The sequence below is a fragment of the Danio rerio genome, chromosome 15 (genome assembly GCF_049306965.1).
Source record: "Danio rerio strain Tuebingen ecotype United States chromosome 15, GRCz12tu, whole genome shotgun sequence".
In the NCBI taxonomy this organism is placed as follows: domain Eukaryota; kingdom Metazoa; phylum Chordata; class Actinopteri; order Cypriniformes; family Danionidae; genus Danio; species Danio rerio.
Window position 1 is genome coordinate 43,919,338 of NC_133190.1, and position 19,097 is coordinate 43,938,434.

The 19,097-nt window shown below is 36.0% G+C and overlaps 1 protein-coding gene across 5 annotated transcripts in view; it reads right to left on the bottom strand.

Moving 5' to 3' along the window:
- slc36a4 (solute carrier family 36 member 4) overlaps positions 1–16,963 on the bottom strand; it is a 54,645-nt gene extending 37,682 nt beyond the window's left edge. For 4 of the 5 annotated variants that reach the window (XR_012391055.1, XR_012391054.1, XM_002664695.8 and 1 more), the window contains exons 1-5: positions 16,700–16,963; positions 15,881–16,007; positions 12,559–12,667; positions 8,862–8,952; positions 6,228–6,316 (exon numbers count right to left, since the gene is read on the bottom strand). Coding sequence is in view for 3 of the 5 variants with exons in the window: in XM_002664695.8 (XP_002664741.4) it covers positions 6,228–6,316; positions 8,862–8,952; positions 12,559–12,667; positions 15,881–15,902 (311 nt within the window). In the remaining 2 variants the exon portion in view is untranslated. The remainder of the gene's footprint in view (positions 1–6,227; positions 6,317–8,861; positions 8,953–12,558; positions 12,668–15,880; positions 16,008–16,699) is intronic. The other variant, XM_005157799.6, reaches the window with a different exon arrangement.
- Positions 16,964–19,097: the final 2,134 nt, after the last annotated feature.

The window sequence follows — 19,097 nt, forward strand, 5'->3', positions numbered from 1 at the left end:
TGCACATTGATGGATTTGCTCTTCAGTGTTTGGCCTTTCAGCTGTGAAAATTAAAACACACTGAACTGAACTAAACTGAACTTCAACTCTGAAATCTGGAGTGACAGTTTCAGTTTATTAGAACTTCTGTTATGCTGCTTTGACATTTGACATCTACATTGTAAAAGCGCTATAGAATTAAATATGAACTTAATTTTGTGGAATAACCTGTCTATACCAGCAGGGATCGATTCACTTGTTAACCCTTTCAGGCTCAAATTAAATTTTAGAAACAGGAAAAATCCATGCTTTTAACTGTTGCAAATCAGCAACGCCTGCCTTGAGAGGGTTAAAGAGATAGTTCACTCAAAAATGAATCTTTCCAAACCTTTATATATGTCTTTCATCAGTTGAACACAAAACAAGATATTCTAAAAAACGTTTGGGGAGAAAAGCCACTGACATCAATAGTAGAAATAAAAAAAATACTATGAAAGTCTTCAGTGTATCTTTCTTTGTGTTTAACAGAAGAAAAGTAACTCAAAGAGGTGTTGAACAGGTGGAGGATACTTAAATGGTTATAGAATTTTCATTTGGATAAACTACTCTTTTTAAATGTAAAAAAAGTTCATACACTACCTGACAAAAGTCTTGATCTCAGTTGTAATAGCAACAATAATAACTTGACTTGTAGTTGATCATTTGGAAAAGTGGCAGGAGGTAGATTTTCTGATGAATCATCAGTTGAGCTGCATCCCAATCATCACAAATACTGCAGAAGACCTATTAGAACCCGCATGGACCCAAGATTCTCACAGAAATCAGTCAAGTTTGGTGAAGGAAAAGTCATGGTGTGTGGTTACAATCAGTAAGGGGGCGTGCGAGAGATCTGCAGAGTGGATGCCAACATCAACAGCATGATGTATCAAGACATTTGTGCTGCCCATTACATTACAAACCACAGGAGAGGGCAAACTCTTCAGCAGGATAGCGCTCCTCCTCATACTTCAGCCTCCACATCAAAGCTTCTGAAAGCAAAGAAGGTCAAGGTGCTCCAGGATTGCCCAGCCCAGTCACCAGACATGAACATTATTGAGCACTTCTGGGGTAAAATGAAGGAGGCATTGAAGATGAATCCAAAGAATCTCGATGAACTCTGCGAGTCCGGCTGGAACGCTTTCTTTGCCATTTCAGATGACCTTATTAAGTGATTTGAGTCATTGCAGTGATGTATGGATGCAGTCCTCCAAGCTCATGGGAGTCACACACAATATTACACAATAACATAAACACATTATTTCTGCGAAGTGACAAGATTTTTGTCCAAGAAAAGTGAGACCTTACTATCCTAATTAAATAATTAAAAATCAAGGCCTGATCATATTTTATTGTGGTAAAATAAGCGTAATCTAGAGGCCTTTGCCTTTCATATAAGCCACTTCTGATACCAAATGATCAACTAGAAGTCAAGTTATTATGGGCTATTCCTAAACCTTGGGATAGGCGGCAAGACTTTTGTCAGGTAGTGTACAGTTATTAGATTTTTTTCAGAAAGTAGAAATTTACAGCTACGGTTCAGTCATATGACACATTGCTGCATCACATAAATCAATATTTGAATGCTTTAGAAAAGATGAATCACTGTCTTGGAGCGTCTGAGATCAAGCATGGATATAAACACTACCATCATGACTTTCAATAATACTACAGCACATTGTGTGCGTTTATTAGCAGCATTATTTGTTCGCTTCTGTCATCCGACAGATCATGAAAACGTGAAGACATCAGATTCAACAATCCAGTTTTAGTTTCACTATAATCATCAATCAAACAGTAAACCCAAACTAGGAGTGCAGATGTATGACCCATAAACAAAGCAGCCGCCGCTTGCTATTCAGAATATGAATCATCACCCTCATTCCAGATGGCTGGTGTTATTATAAAAAATATTCACAGATTGAAATGATCAGGTAATACGGCAGAACATTAGAGCAGCCTTCTGTCTGTGTGGTGTCTAAAATTCTCTGCTCGATTTCATCACTTTTGTTTTTATTCTCGTTCACAGGACGAGCCAATCAGAGCGATCTCTCTCAGCGACGGAGACTCGACATGCATACAAAAACCCCCCAGCAGGCTCTCAGTAGTACCGACGGTGTGAAACAAACCACAAAACCCAAGCTGATGATGATGGCCTGATGTCGGCCAGCTGTCGGCTTGCTCTTTAGATGAACACCTGCTTTAGGTTCAATGAGAATTTGAGGATTATTTCTGTCTATTAACCTGGTGAAGATAAGAATTACTGAAAGTTCTTCGGGAGAGAAACTAAGGAATGGGAGACACGTCATTGCAGGGCTTCCCAAAATGGGTTTGCAAGACGATGAAATACTAATAGTGACATTTCAAAGTTTAAAATACAAACCATTAAAGTAACACCCAAAATTAAAGAGTGCTATATATTAAAAATGCAGTAGAAGGTAGGGTCCCACTTTATATTAAGTGGCTTTAACTAATAGGTACTTACACAGGAATTAATAGTTTGTTACAATGTACTTATTGTGTAAACACATGTATCTACTGTGTACTTATGCTTGATTAAATACATGAATGTAATTACATCTGTATTTAACTTTTGTAATTACATTTGTAAATACACTGTCGACCATCCCTTACACCTTAACCCACCCTTCAACTTACCCATACCACCAAACCTGTCCATAACTGTCCATGCGAGTTGGTGCGACGACAATCTTCTAGATTTGAATGTCAGTAAGACAAAAGAGATGGTGTTTGACCCTAGAGGAATTGGTGATCATAGGCCTGTGACCATCAAAACTCAAACCATCACACAGGTCACTTCATTTAAATATCTTGGTGTCTTCTTCGATAACTCACTAAAATGGCATATACATGTTGATAATCTCTGTTGTAAGCTTCAGCAACGACTGTATTTTTTACGACGTCTAAGAATTTATGGGGTGGATCAGAAATGTATGATCATGTTCTTCTATAAGGCTGTGTGTGAGAGTTTGATAAGGTACGGCATCACAGCTTGGTTCGGCAACTTGTCTGTGGAGCTGAGATCAAAAGTAGGTTGTTTAATTCACACTGCCTGAAAATTATAGGTGTATCAGAGCTGACGTCACTGCAGGATATGTATGAACAGGAGGCATTAAGGTGTGCTAAACAAATTGTTCGTGACGTATCACATGTTCTGCATGAGGAATATGAGTTGTTACCCTCGGGGAAAAGATTCAGAGTACCTTACTGTAGATTAAACAGATATAAAAATTATTTTTATCCTACGAGCATTAAGCTATTAAATAATAGTGTTGGCTTAGATTAGATTAAGAGTATTCAGTTTGCTTATTTATGTGTTGTTGGAGTGAGGCTTGTAACTTTTATTGAACTATCTATTTGTGTTTTGTATGTTGCATTGTTTTGTCCATGTTTGTGATGACTGCAGCTGGGGGCAGGAGCCCAAGACAAATTTCCCTAACTGGGACAATAAAGTTTTACCTTACCTTAACCCAACTCAAAAGCACCACAAGTGTTCTCAAATACATTATAAACACAGTAAGTACATTGTATTTATTTTATGATGTAAGTACATAGTAGTTAAGGACACTTAATATAAAGTAGGACCGAAGATTGTCTTCAGAAACATGTTTTGTTATGCTGGTTGAAAGTCTCCACATTCCAATATTAATGATTAATATGGGTTTTTGAAAACGATCTTCATGCAGTGTGTAACACAGCTCTAAGTGAATGAAAACATTCAGCTGAGGTTTAAATCTAAAAGCGCAGCATGTTTAAAACTATTGATTCTTTTGCAAAATCTAGTAAACAAATCGAGTTGGGTTCGGATCTTTTGTTTGATCGCATCAACGTACGGTACGGTACATCACCAAATATGTACTCCAGCTCTGTTATAATGTGCACGCATTTTCCCTCCACACACAAGCAGAGGCGCGGGGATCACGGGACTGATCATGATGCGAAGATGACGCTCTTGTTCCTGTCATGATTCAGATTTTTGATACAATAGCCTACGCTGCAGCGCGGGATTCGTCGGCCGTTTGCTATTGAAGTGCAGCAGAGACTTTGTCAGTAACTTTTACAGTTGAAATGGACCAGTTTCTTCTTCCTCCGGATCATAACAAGCAAGTGTGATCAAAACTGTTGCCTTGTTTTGTGTAGTTTGCAAAATATGTGTTTAATTGTGTGTTATAAGTTGTAATCGCCCTGCATGGCTTATAAACAGGTATCTCTATTTTAGATCAGTGCTTGTACTGTATCTCTAAGGGTAAATCTGTATGGGGCTGTTCACATATCGCGTCTAAAACCTGTGACCTTTTCGGAAAATTACCAGCAATTTTCCGGAAAGGTGTGTATGTGTGAACAGGCCCTTTTTGAAAATACCGGTAAATTCATTCTGGCTATTTTCAGGAAAGAGAAATTGTAACATTACCGGTAATTTGCCGGAATGCTGCGCTGTGTGAACGCAGAAGGAAGATTGCCGGAAAGAGCGCGTACACGTTTAGAATCTGCTGACATGAGACGTCTGCTTTAGCCAATCAGAACAGTCAGACGCATTCACATCTGCGTGGTTTATGAAAATAAAAGCCTTTGAATATTTTTCCAGACACATGTAGCTGCTAGAAATTAGTCAGATAACGTTTTATATGTTCTTCTTAATGCCAACCATGTGAATAATTATCGATAAGATGCTTATGATAATCTGTTGTTTGTCTACCTTCAAGCTTTGCGTGTGCCCGTGAGCGCCAGCACACACACATATCATGTACATCTCGACATGTGAAAGTGTTTCTCTGTATGTTTATATTCGAAGTTGTTCACAACACTGATCCATCCACAGAGTTTGTAATGGAGTCAAATGTTTACAAATACAAGCGCAGCCGTTTAGAGGTCATTTCTGGTTAATGATGTCAGAATTTACTGGTATTTTGGAATAGATGTGTGAACTTTTCCGGAAAAATTCTGTAACGTCCTCGCCTGGGTGAACAGCCCTTTTTTGAATTTACCGGTAAAGTCGTTCCAGAAATTTTCCATATATTTACCGGTATCAATGTGTGAAAGCGGCGTATATCTAACGACATATTCCCCCACTTTGGACTTTTGAATCTATTACTTATTCTCAGGTAATGCGTTTTGGCTGAGCGCAAAGATAAGTGAATACATTAATTTATGTAACCACATGAAGTGATTCTGCACATTTGACTGATTGCTTACCTTTATTTCCTATAATGATTAAACTATTAGTATGTTATACTTTTATAATGGCCATTACTGAATATTAAAACTGATATTCAGCAAAAAAAAGGATATGTTTCATATTTGAATGAAAATGAAAGGAGCCATTGATGTTATAGGCTCTGTTTTGTTATAACTATGCATACAGTGGAGATGACGCTCATCTAAAATATGCAGCTACACGACGCCTCAACAGTTTTGGTGTCTGTTAAGTTGCTAATACCAAAATGAAAAAAGCAGTTCCTCATGTTTATTTATTACTTATTTATTGCCACTTCAGCAACTTATGGCTATTTCATGGCAAGATGGATATACATAAAATATTACATGATAAAAAAAGTATTTTGTGTTACAATAAAAAGTTACTTGGATAAATATATAAAATATAAATACATAAAATTCTGCAGTTCCTCATATCATGTTTTCAATTTATTGTTAAGAAAGTGAAATATGGGAGATGTGAATGAGGTTATAAAGTACAGTGTCCTTTGAAGATTTACCCGACATGTCCTCGAGAGTCTGTTTTCCATATCAAACTTGCGTAGTCTGAACTAGGAGAGGATGCAGGAGAGTTGTATGTAGTCTACGTAATATTGAGTAAAAAGCCCAAATCAGAGAGGCGAATGTCTGCAGCCACGCCTCCGTTTTCAGATGTCTCCGTTTTTCCCCATCCACACTGACACCGAGCAGCAACGTTTTAAAATGAAAATGGCCTCTCCAGCGTTATCAAAATGCTTTGCTTTCTGCACTCAAAAACTACAGCGTGGTGTGGATGGATGGCGTAACCGTAGCCGAACTTATGCGTTTTAAAACTAAAATGTATTAGTGTAAACGAGGCCTTAGAGCGCAGTGAATGGGAGAAAACAGTTGGCAAAAGTACACTCTTTTTTTCATCCCTAAAAATATGATCTCTGTGTTGACGAATTGTGACTGGCTGTGCAGACTGAGGCGGAGGGCTTTGATTGGTGTATTCTTACCGCTCACTCAGCTGATGGCTGCAGTTGACTAGGATGTGCATGCAGTGGACACACACCACACCCATCAGAACCAGACTAACCGGACCCAACTGGAGGAAACAAACAACACAATCATGATCAGTAAAATGTGTTTTTAAGACACTATCTGTTATCAGTTTTGCATTTGTACAAACACATTTTAATTCTTTAATCAAAATACCTTTCTCTCCCTCTACTATAACATATTTTATATTTATATATGATGTCACAATGGTGGAATCATCCCGTTAATCACATGAGATCCACCAATAGCAGACCACGACCAACCAATCAATTCCTGAATGATAAAATCAAGACCTGTCCTACATTTTTCATATTTCAGATGCAGTTTTACTTGATTATTCAGATTATTCAGCCGGCAGCTAGCTCTCTGCAACTCTTACTTGGTCGCCCACTGAAGCTAAGCAGTACCTGGTCAGTACCCGGTCAGTACCTGGATGGGAGACCACATGGGAAAGCTAGGTTGCTGCCAGAAGTGGTGTTAGTGAGGCCTGCAGGGGGCGCTCAACCTGTGGTCTGTGTGGGTTCTAATGCCCCAGTATAGTGACGGGGCCTCTATGCTTAGTGAGCGTCGTCTTTTGGATGAGACGTTAAACCGAGGTCCCGACTCCATGTGGTCGTTAAAAATGCCCTTTGAAAAAGAGTAGGGGTTTAACCCCGGCATCCTGGCCAAATCTGCTCACTGGCCTCTGTATATCATGGCCTCCTAACCATCCCCATATCATAATTGGCATATCATCACTCTGTCTCCTCTCTGTCTGGTGTGTGGTGTGGCGAAAAATGGCTGCCGTTGAGTCATCCAGGTGGATGCTGCACACTGGTGGTGGATGAGGAGATTCCCCTCATTGTGTAAAGCGCTTTGAGTGCCCAGAAAAGCGCTATATAAATGTAAGGAATTATTATTATTAGTACAATTTGGAATAAAAGACCGCTAAAATTTCATTTAAAGAGATAATTCTGTCATTCACTATAATTATCAAAGTAAAATTCTGTCATTATTTATTCACCAACCACTTGTTTTAAACCTGTTTCTTTCATCTGTTGAACACAAAAGAAGATATTTCGAAGAACATTCTTCAAATTATCTTCTTTTGTATTCAACGGAAAAAAAGGAACCCATAAAGGATTCATTCATTCCTTTTCCTTCGGCTTAATCCCTTATTTATTAGGCGTCTCCACAGTGGAATGAACCACCAACTATTACAGAGTACACAGCGAATGCCCTTCCAGCTGCAACCCAGTACTGGGAAACACCCATACTCTGTCGCATTCACACACTCACTCACTTATACTGCATGTTTTTGGACAGTGAGGGAAACTGGAGCACCTGGAGGAAACCCACGCCAACACGGGGAGAACATGCAAACTCCACACAGAAATGCCAACTGACTCAGCTGGCGCTGAAACTAGCGACCTTTTTACTGTGAGGTGACAGTTTTTAGGTTAGTATGTTTTTAATGAAAACTCAAAACTAACAAACAGTTTAAAAAGCAAATATCGGTTTTTAATGACCAAAGTTAACATCTTACCACAGCTGTAAAGTCTTATCGCTCTCTTTCTGACTCACTGTGAACTTTGCTTTCATACTGTACAGGTCTTTATGATGGCAGTAAAGTTTGTGGACTAACGCTGTTACAAACCAACAGCAATCTAGCCTTAAGCTACAACACAGCCTCTATACTGTGCGGTTTAAGCCTGTAAACCTAACTGACCGGTTTTTCAACTCACTTTAAACAGTCAGCATCAGGATATGATGGCAAAACTAACTAATAATGAGGCAAGAAAGCTGGAATTGCATTTTTAGCAAACAACACATACTGTACATTTAACATTCCCCTCAAGCGCTTCAGGTTTTTAGAGTTTGAGAGTCAGTTTTCATGCTTTGTTGTTTTTTTTATTAACGTTCAAACCAGAGGATTAGCTTTATTTTAATATAAAATGAGCTGTAACTATTTATTAATATCTAAATATTTTTTAAATCAGTAAATTAGTGACTATATGTGTCTGTTTTATTTTAAATGTTTCTTTGAGCTGTGTATTTTTGGCTTTTTTAAATTAGATACTGTGGGCTGAGGATGCCTTTCCAGCTGCAACCCATGACTGGGAAACTATTGAATAATATTTTAATATATATTTTTAATTAGTAAATTAGTGACTATATACAGTTGAAGTCAGATTTATTAACCCCCCTGAATTATTAGACCCCCTGTTTATTTTTTGCCCAATTTCTTTTTAACGAAGAGAAGATTTTTAACACATTTCTCAACATAAATATAACTCATAATAACTCATTTCTAATAACTGATTTATTTTATTTGTCATGATGACAGTAAATAATATTTGACTAGATATTTTTCAAGACACTTCTATACAGCTTAAAGTGTGCCTCTCAGTAGTGACTATTAAATCACTCTGAACTGAGCTAAACTGAACTAAACTTAAACACTAAAAGCTGAACTACAATGTGCCAATTTAATATGATCTTCTATGTGAAGCTGCTTTGACGCAATCTACATTGTAAAAGTGCTATACAAATAAAGCTGAATTGAATTGAAAATGCTGATGTTAACCTTGACCTAGTTTATTAATACATACCACTATGCCAGCATTCTTCACTGCTAGAGGAAGCCCGAGCAATCCTGTGCCGATGTTCCCTTTCAAAAGATGCAGCAGAGTTTGAGTAAACCTGAAACACAGAAGAAGAAGAAATCCACACCAGTGATTTTACTTCAGATGTCAGAAGATTACAGCATGAACTAAAGGGATAGTTTACCCCATAAATTAAAGTTTACTCAATACTTACTCTCCTTCAAGTAGTTCCAAACCTTTCTTGTGTTGAGCACAAAAAAAGATATTTTGAAGAATGCTGAAAATCTGTATCCCATGTCTTCCATAGTAGGAAAAACAAATACTATGAAAGTCAATGGTTACAGGTTCCCAACATTCTTCAAAATATCTTCTTTTATGTTTAACAGAAGAAAGTAAGTGAAGGGTGAGTAAATGGTGATAGGACTGTCATTTTTGGGTGAACCATCTCTTTATAAATGTATGGTGTTCATATATTCAAATTGTTTTTTTTACAGATTAACTTTATGCAAATAAGAGTTGCACAATATATCGGAAAAATATCATTATCGTGATAATAGCATATGCAATAACGCAGAGAAGTGCAATAAATGAAATGGTCATTAAACGCTAAAACACATTTTTGTGATATTGACAGATATACATGTGTGGTGCGTTGATAAATACACTATTTGGACACCTTAGTTTTACTATAGAGTAGGGATGTAACGGTATTGTAAATACCGTCATACCGCAATAGTAATTTTTTTCAATATTACCATAGTTGCATGACTCGATAAAACTATAGGTCTTCTGAGAAAATTTGCTCAGGCGAATGAATTGAACGGGTGGTAGCGGAAACTACACTTCCCATCAGCCCAGGCGTGGCCATCATCCTTTGTGGTCTGTTGTCGCTACAGATCCAGTAATGCGGAAATGGAGTGTGCTGCTAGTAGCAGGGATGAAAAAGAGCTGGAAATGATCGAACCTAAAGCGGGTTTTAAATCGGATGTGTGGAAGCATTTCGGTTTCTCTCTAAAAAGATACGAAAAAGGAGAAAAGGTGACAGACAAAAATTTTTTTAAAAAAGCAGTATGCAGGCACTGCCAGACTGTGGTGAAATACAAGTTGGGGAATACAACTAAAAACAGTCATGGGGACTGCAGAACACAGCACACTTGTTAGATTGATGCAGACATTGACTTGTACCGCAAAGAGACCTCTATCTCACTCATGGCTTGTCCTCTCAAGTGGGGGAAAGACAATGCACAACGTTACCCACTGCTGTCAACCTGGGCCAAGTCATATCTCTGTCCCAGAAAGCTCAGTCCCAAATGAGAGGGGTTTTTTTCTGTTGCAGGGGACATGGCCACAGATCCCAGCTTGTACCAGATTATAGTTATTTGATAATTTTCCTTAAAACCCATCTCTATCTAAGTGAGTGAGTGAGTAAATGTTGAATGTGATGAGTAGTCAACAATACTAAAGTGAAACTTTATTTTTTTACATGGTTTAATAATTTTTTGTTATTAAAATTGAAAAATTGAAGTTCCTGTTTCAAAGCTTACAGATAGATGGCTAATTTGTATGTCATTGACACTTTTGGCACTTTTTTGGAGTATTTTCATTAGTTTTGTTTTTCCTGTAAAGGATTCAATGAATACCGTATCGTGCCATTCATACCGAGGTATTACCATACCGTGAAATTCTGATACCGTTACATCCCTACTATAGAGTGATTGATTATTGCATTCATTCTGGCATTTAATTCATTCTTCTGGTTTAAAAAGAATTTTCAAAGCAAAGCAGAGCAAAGCATCAGTGCACTGCATGTATATGTTGTTTATTCAAATCTGACCAATCAGAAGCGGCCTCAGTCAACTTAGAGCTGAAAATTAAAACTGGGAGACATGAGAGGAAAATGACAACAGCCAATAAAAAAAAATATATATCTCAATTTCTGCCGAGGTTTTTAGTCATTCATTGTCTTTTAAAGTCTCTGTTTTGGGCTCTATTTTGACAATCCAGGTGCCATAGTGCACGGCACAAAAGCATTAAGGGCGTGTCCGAATCCACTTTCACTATTTTAAGAATGGAAAAATCCGCCTTGTGCCGTGGCGCATGGTCTAACAGGGTTGAGCTTATTCTCTTAATGTGTTATAGGTGTGTTTTGAGAATAAACCAATCAGAGTCTCATCTCCCATTCCCTTTAAGAGTCAGTTGCGTCACGCCATGGTGCATTTGCTATTTACATGACAGACTTCGTAAGTGAAAAAAATGAGCGTTTTACTAGCGAGAAAACAGTTAAACAGCATCTGCAGAGCGAGAATGAGAGATGAGTCTACTTTCACTTTCACACTCGTGGATAGGGAAACGTGTTGTAGGCACAGACATCCATTAGCCTGCATAATTAATTTAGTTTATCAAGCGCAAATATTTGTTTCAAAACTATTTCTTAATTTAGTTCTAATTTTCAGCAAATTAATAAATGAACAATAATAATGAAGTGTGCTCAAACAACTGAGTTATTTCCAAACCATATGCACCTGTCTAAAACCTGACAGATGGGCAAATCTAAGCTTGTTTTTACTAAAACAAATATAAATATGGATATAATAAATAATACTGCTAATAATAATAACATTATACAAAAGCAAATTGTTATGAATAAACTGAAAAAGCCTTCAGAGATGAAGAAGGCATGGAGGCAGTGGGTTTTATATTTATGTAGGCTAGAAAATAAAATATTTTGTAATATTTTAATCCTTTTATTCTTTTTCATATGTAAAGATATTTGCGTATTGCTGTACATGCTGTGTGTTTTAAGCAATGTGTAAGCGATGTGCACAACTAACGCGCTCTGCGCTGGACTTTTATGTTAGTATGATGATTACATAAATGATTTTGTACAAACTGCTGATATACATGAATAATAATATAGATAATATAATAATAATAATAATATAGCCTTTTCTATATATTCATGTACATTGAGACGCACACACAGTTGAGATTGATGTGCATGCTTTTAAAATATATATATTTCGAAGAATGCTGAAAACCTGCTACCATTGACTTCTATAGTATTTGTTTTTCCTACAATGAAAGTCAATGGTTACAGGTTTTCAGCATTTTTCAAAATACCTTCTTTTATGTTTCACAGTAATAATTGGTTATTTTTGCATTCGTTCAGGCATTTAACTTGTTTTCAAAGCAATGTCACGGCCATGAGGTGAATGAACAACGAAAATGACAACAGCCAATAAAAATCTGAATTTCCGCTGAGGTTTTCAGCCATTCCTGATGTTTTAAAGTCTAATTGTTTGCATCTGGACTTTGTTTATTTTTTTAGTATTTAATTAGCGCAGAAAAATATGATCTATTATTAGTTTTTTTTTAGTATGAAGATTACATACAAGATTTTGTACAAACTGCTGATATATGAATATTAATTTATATTGGCGTTGTCACCTTTTCATATTTATATTTGCATACATATTGAGACCCACACACAGTTGAGATTAATGTGAACAATTTCGAAATATTTTAAAAAATTGCTTATGAAGTTAATTAAAATTGCATGAATGTATTTTATTTAAATGAATTGCATTTTAATTTTTAAAAGTTGGTCATATTTTAAGAAATACCGTTATCGAAATATTGCATATTTTCCCAACTTAAAACAGGACAAGCATCTGTGATGTGACAGACGACAGGAGAGACTTACGTGATGCCTTGAGGAAGATGCTTGGAATCTTCATCTCCATCTACATTCTCATCCTCCTCCTCTTCATCACCTTCTGCTTTCTCCATCAGCGGCGTCATCACCTCCATGTCTGATCCGATTCGAAATCAAAATTCACAGATTAATCAAATGCATTGATCTGACTCAATTTTGGCCTATTTAAAATGAAACTTGATTCAAAAAGGATAGCTCACCCAAAAAAATCAAATGACCACATTGTTTATTCTACCTCATGTGGTTTATATGAGATATGAGCAGGACCAGACAGAATATAGGGACATTATAAACACAAAATAAAAAAACAATAAGTAAGGGTTAACAATGCAAATACAAATAGATCTCTTTGTTTGGTAAACAAAGCAAGCCTCTTATATAATATATATTTACTAAAAGATGACCTTGCAAACTGTATTGTACATAAATTACTCAAAAATTGCACATTAGTCAGTGATATTGCTGAAATTATTAAAAAAAACTCAACAAATATACATTTACACACATTTACACAAGTAAATAAACAGACTCAAAGATTTCTGGGACGTCTTCTGTTAAACACAAAACAAGAAATTCAGAAAAAGTTTGGGGAAAAAGCAGCCTATTTACTACAGAAGTCAATGGGCACCAGCATTTCTCAAAATATCTTCTTTTGAGTTTAACAGAAGAAGGAAACTCTAATAAGTTTAGAATAAGTAAAGTGGGTAAATGATAGCAGAATTGGCATATTTGGGTGAACTGTCCCTTTAAAATAAAAAAGCAGCTTCATTCAGATCATAAGAAACACCTGAACAGCCAAAATGGACTACTACAGTGAGCCTCAAGAGGAAAGTCTTTTTCAGATCATATATCAAATTATCAAGACAAGACCAAGCACAAACCACAGGAAGAGCTGATTGAATTGTGAATTTCACAAACACTACAAGCTTAGGAACAGTTTATCCAAAACTTAATATTCATACACGACTTATTTACTTTGAAGTAGTTCCTAACCGGAGTTTCTTTTGTCGAATACTAAGTAAGACATTCTGAAGAAAGCTGAGAACCTGTAACCTTTGACATAGTAGGAAAAACAAATACTATGGAAGTTGATGGTTACAGGTTTCCAGCATTCTATGAAACATCTTTTTGTGTGTGTGTTCAACATACGAAAGAAACTCAAACAGGATTAGAACAAGTGGAGGGTGAGTAAATAATGGCAGATGTGACAGTTTGGGTTGAACTAACCCTTTAAGTGACCTTGATTTTCATAAATGAATATAGGCTTGTAGATTATAGTAAATGCCAGTTATTTCTGTTTGTTTTGTACAATTATTTTTAATTACTTTTTCTATACTGAAAACTCTTTAACCCATTGCCTGCTCCTCTACCACAAATGGTTAATCATGTTTTTACAGTTTTAAATGATGACTGTTAAAGTCATTTAAAGAATGACTGTTTTAAATAATGGCTTACACACAGCATTGTTGGTTTACAAAAATGAATAAAAATGTTTATTTAAAAAAAAAAAAAAAATCAAACAAACATAATCCTGTTGAACTACTACTCTTTATTTTGGTTTTATTGTAACAAAAACAGAAAAAAAAAAAAAACAAGAGAGTATGTTAAATGAGAATCTGAAATATTTTATGGCATACTTCAAAAAAAGGAAGGTGATTTAGCATTAAATTCTGGTACTTTTACCATAAACCAACATATCTACTATTGGATACAGGCTGATATTTTAGAAATTATGTGATGTGTTGAAAAAAAATTGCCTTGAGTGTGTTAACTAGCGACATTAGGAGTTAAAAAATGCAATCCAAACATTTTTTTTCTTGGGGTAGTTAAAGAGTTGAGGATTAAAATGGAAAAGAAGGGGAACTCAAATACTAACGTATGTTTTTGGTCATTTGTGTTTCATTCATTTCTTTTCTTTTCCGCTTAGTCCCTTTATTAATCCGGGGTCGCCACAGCAGAATGAACCGCCAACTTATCCAGCATATGTTTTACGCAGCGGATGCCCTTCCAGCTGCAACCTATCTCTGGGAATCATCCACACACACTCAATCACATTCATACACCACAGACAATTTAGCCTTCCCAATTCACCTGTACCGCAAGTCTTTGGACTGTGGGGGAAACCGGAGCACCCGGAGGAAACCCATGGGAGAACATGCAAACTCCACACAGAAATGCCAAGTGACCCAGCCGAGGCTCAAACCAGCGACCTTCTTGCTGTGAGGAGACAGCACTACCTATTGCGCAACCGCATCGCCGTCATTTGTGGTTTTTTTAAAGACAATTATTGGCCACATTATATTCTCCTAATGTGTTGTATTTTGTGAGAACGTTTCTGGAAAACTTGTGTGCGTGTGTTTGTTTATGTATACACGTATACATATTTAAAGAGTTGCTTTCACTAGCTACTTTAAAAAAAGTGAAATTTTAAACATTGGCCTGTAGATGTTCTGTGTAGTTTTTCATTTGATGCGTGTTTTGATGGATGAATGATATTCTCTGTTATGTTTGTTAAACCCACGTGAACTCTATACTGCCTAATCTTGGCCAGGACGTTCTTGTAAATGATATTTTTAATCTTAATGTGTTTTTTTCGTGGTAATATAAAGGCTATAGTACATACATCTATTTATAAACATTTGTTATGACCAATAGTCATTTTCTGAAAATAAAATAGGACATTATATTTTCTTTAAATTTGCAAAAATTGTTATCAGACCCTTGTAGAATTAAATGAACACTAACAATTTACTCAAACTCCAGATTAGGTGTGGGATGATAACCGTTTTCAAGGTATACCGTGGTTTTGTAAATTCAAGGTTTTAAAACCGCCAAACTTTTTTCTAATACCATTCCTAAGGTATGTGTATGACTTTTTATTTACATTTTTTTTTTTGATAACAGTATCTCCAGCAGAAAGGATATCCAAAGATGTCCTTTTAAATTGTAAAGAAATCTGTGTTTTTGAACCTAATGAAGACAGAAGAAGTCAATAATTAATTTTCATTATGTAGCCTGACATGTTTACTGCTTTAAAATATTTTCAATGTTTTTTTTTTTTTTTATAAAATATGTTGTGTTCAAAGAGGAACAAGTTTTACTTTTTTACCCAGACATTTAAAATGAATATATTTTAGAGCAGTAATCACAATACTGTAAAATCGTGATAGTTTTATCCAACGTTATCATACCGTCAGAATCTTATACCGGCTCATGCCTACTCCAGTAAACTGAACATTTTTAATTTCCCATATCTGATAATATGTAAAGTTTTGTGTCACCTGAGCTGTAACACATACATCATCATTACCTAGTTGATCAGCTGAAGCCATGATCTTCTGCTGCTCATCTGGAGGATGTTTTATCAACAGATGATTATCTTACAGTGTGTGTGTCGTGTACTCTGATGAGTCTGCACACCAGGAATCAGCTCTAAACTGCAAACACAAAGACACACATTCATAAACACAAAAATCAAACTGTAAACACATGACAGAAAACCCATGCTGCAAAATATATGAACAAATTACAAATAAAAATCAATATAAAAAAATAGTTGCTACTAATATATATATATATATATATATATATATATATATATATATATATATATACATATATATATATATATATATATATATATATATATATATATATATATATATATATATATATATATATATATATAACAGAAATATATTTTTAATATATATGAATAACATAACAAACTGTAATCAAGCGTAATGAAACTACATTGTAACTTAAGGTAAACATTTAATATTTAATATGTGATCTGTAGTCTTATATATATATATATATATATATATATATATATATATATATATATATATATATATATATATATATATATATATGACTACACATCACACAGTAAACAATGAACGTTTACCAAAGGTTATAATGTAGCTTTATCACAATTGATTACAGTTTATTTGTTACATTTAAGTATCATTTTAAATCCAAAACTCCTGACATAAACCTCATGAAAAACATCACAATGTATAATAATAAATAGACTAATCAACGAATTAACACCTGGATCTAAATGTGATGTATTATAAGCAGTAAAAAGCGATCTGTTTGTGTAATGTACTTCCAGAAGACTCACCGAAGGAGCGCAGAAATCTCAGCCTCTCCTCGGTCTCTCTCTCCGGCTTGAAGCCCGACCATCACCGGCCTTGTCCTGGTTCTGAAAACCGCCCCGAAAAACCATATAATCAAGCCCAGCGTGTTGACATCCCACCGAGAAACATTCAACCGTGAATGAAGCTGAGTTCCGCTGGAGATTTCTCGAGGATCACCGAAGATGAGCTTCACACATCATCATCATCATCGTTTCAGGATCTCACACACAAACTATGCGCTCAACGTCACCGCCGTCATGACGGAGCAACATCTTAAAGGGACCGCGACATCAATATTGCACACACAACAAGTTAATCATCTTTAGCGGATACATTTTCTCTCATGATATATACTTAAATAGATGCTGTAGATAACAGTTGCCTAATTTTCATATGACTTGCGAGGAGTTTTATTGAATGAATGCTGTAGGAACAGTGTCTAAATAGGGCTATGTGTAAGCATTAACTAAATCATACCCATGGTCATTTGTATTTTATTTTGGTAGCAGTTTTCCATGATATATTTAGGTGTACTGAATAGTTTAAAGCTTCACTACATAATTTATCGCTTACTTTTGAAATTTCGCGACTTAATTTGAATTTGAGTCATTTAATATGAGCAAAATACGAATGGTAGGCTAGTTATAGAGGTATACTCTTTCTCTAATTTTAATGTCAAAAGTTTAATGTATAGTCCAGTTTATAATCTTTTGTGATAGAAATAACAGGACTATATGGAATGAGCCCAATCATCTGGTTTTCTTGCATTGCTGTGGCAGAGGATAGGAGGGATTTCGCCAAACCTTATTCATTTTTCATTTATATTTTCCTTATAATCTTTAATTAGTTTATTTCTCCCACTCCCAGCCATACTGTGCATTAGAACGTAACATTTGGGGGGCTTCCAAAGCAATAATCACACGTTTCGTTGAGGAAACAAAACATTGGAGAATATATATGGGTAAACAGAATCTAGTTCTGGCTGAAAAGTTAATAATCATATGCAAAACTTACATTTGAATCCTCTGATTGAACGAAAAGGAGTAAAAAATATAGTTGAGGGATTTGCATTCACTTAGAACTAACTTTGAACAATTGTTTGAATGCAAAGTTTCTTGCGGAAAAATGAGATACATTTTTGAGAGAAAAGGATCTGAATTTCAGGCATTTTAAACCTAAATCCTCAATATGTTGAAAATCTGGTGTGACATTTCAAAGTGGGGTCAAAACTGGTGCTGGTGAACATCTGAACTAGCACTGGTCCTTGGTGATTGTCATTGGTTGGTGTGGTTATGTGGCCCACCCCTTTTACAACTTAATTTCTTCCAGTCATGGTTCAGTCCAAAATAAAAATGTAAACACTGAAGATGTTCACTCAGACCAAACTGCATAGTTCAAATTCCTTTTTACCTCTAAACCAGGGGTGTACAAACTCAGTCCTGGAGGGCCAATGTCCTGCATAGTTTAGTTCCAACTTCCTTCAACACACTTGCCTGGAAGTTTCTAGTACACCTAGAAAGAGCTTGATAAGCTGGTTCATGCTGTCAAATTGGGGTTGGAACTAAATCTTGCAGGACACCGGCCCTCTACGACCGTTTGGACACCCCTACCCTAAACCATTGGTCTCAAACTCAATTCCTGAAGGCCCTCAGCTCTGCGTAGTTTTGCTCCAACCACCTTCAACTCACATCTGCTTAATAGTCTCTAGTTTTCTTGAACACCTTGTTTAGTTGAATCAGCTGTGTTTGATTAGGGTTGAAGTAAAACTGTGCAGAGCTGCGCACTCCAGCAAACCAGTTTGAGACCTATGATCTAGAACAGGGGTGTCCAAACTCAGGCTGTTTCTCAATTCCAAGAACGCAGAGAACGGACTTGTGTTCTTGTGGAGACCGGTCTTGCCAGGTGTCCTCGGAAGAATGAACTCAGGAGACCGCGAGGGTAGAGAACGCGTCCTTTGAGAATTGAGATACTGCGTTCTTCTTGATGGTCACATGACCTTCACGTGTTTTATATGGTAAATTATTTAAACATTGCAGCCTTCATACAACGATTTATTGTTTCCCCCCTCTTCAAAATATATACTTTGCATAAAAACATTATAAATATACTCTGCACAATGTAAATAAAACAGATTTTAATACGAATTTCAGCAAACAAACAACCCTTAATGTGTTTATTCCTTTACTAAGATATCCATGTTAATGTTTATTTTCACCGTTTCATTTAGGGAAACTCCTGAGGTAAATAAGTGATATCTCTGAACTTTAATAATGAATCTAAATACAATTCTGCGCTTCCCACCTCCAGTCGCAATGACTTCTGGGACTTCCAGAGCGAGTTCGCTGCTCAAGTCTGCATCAGTGCGTCCTCGATATCAAGAAC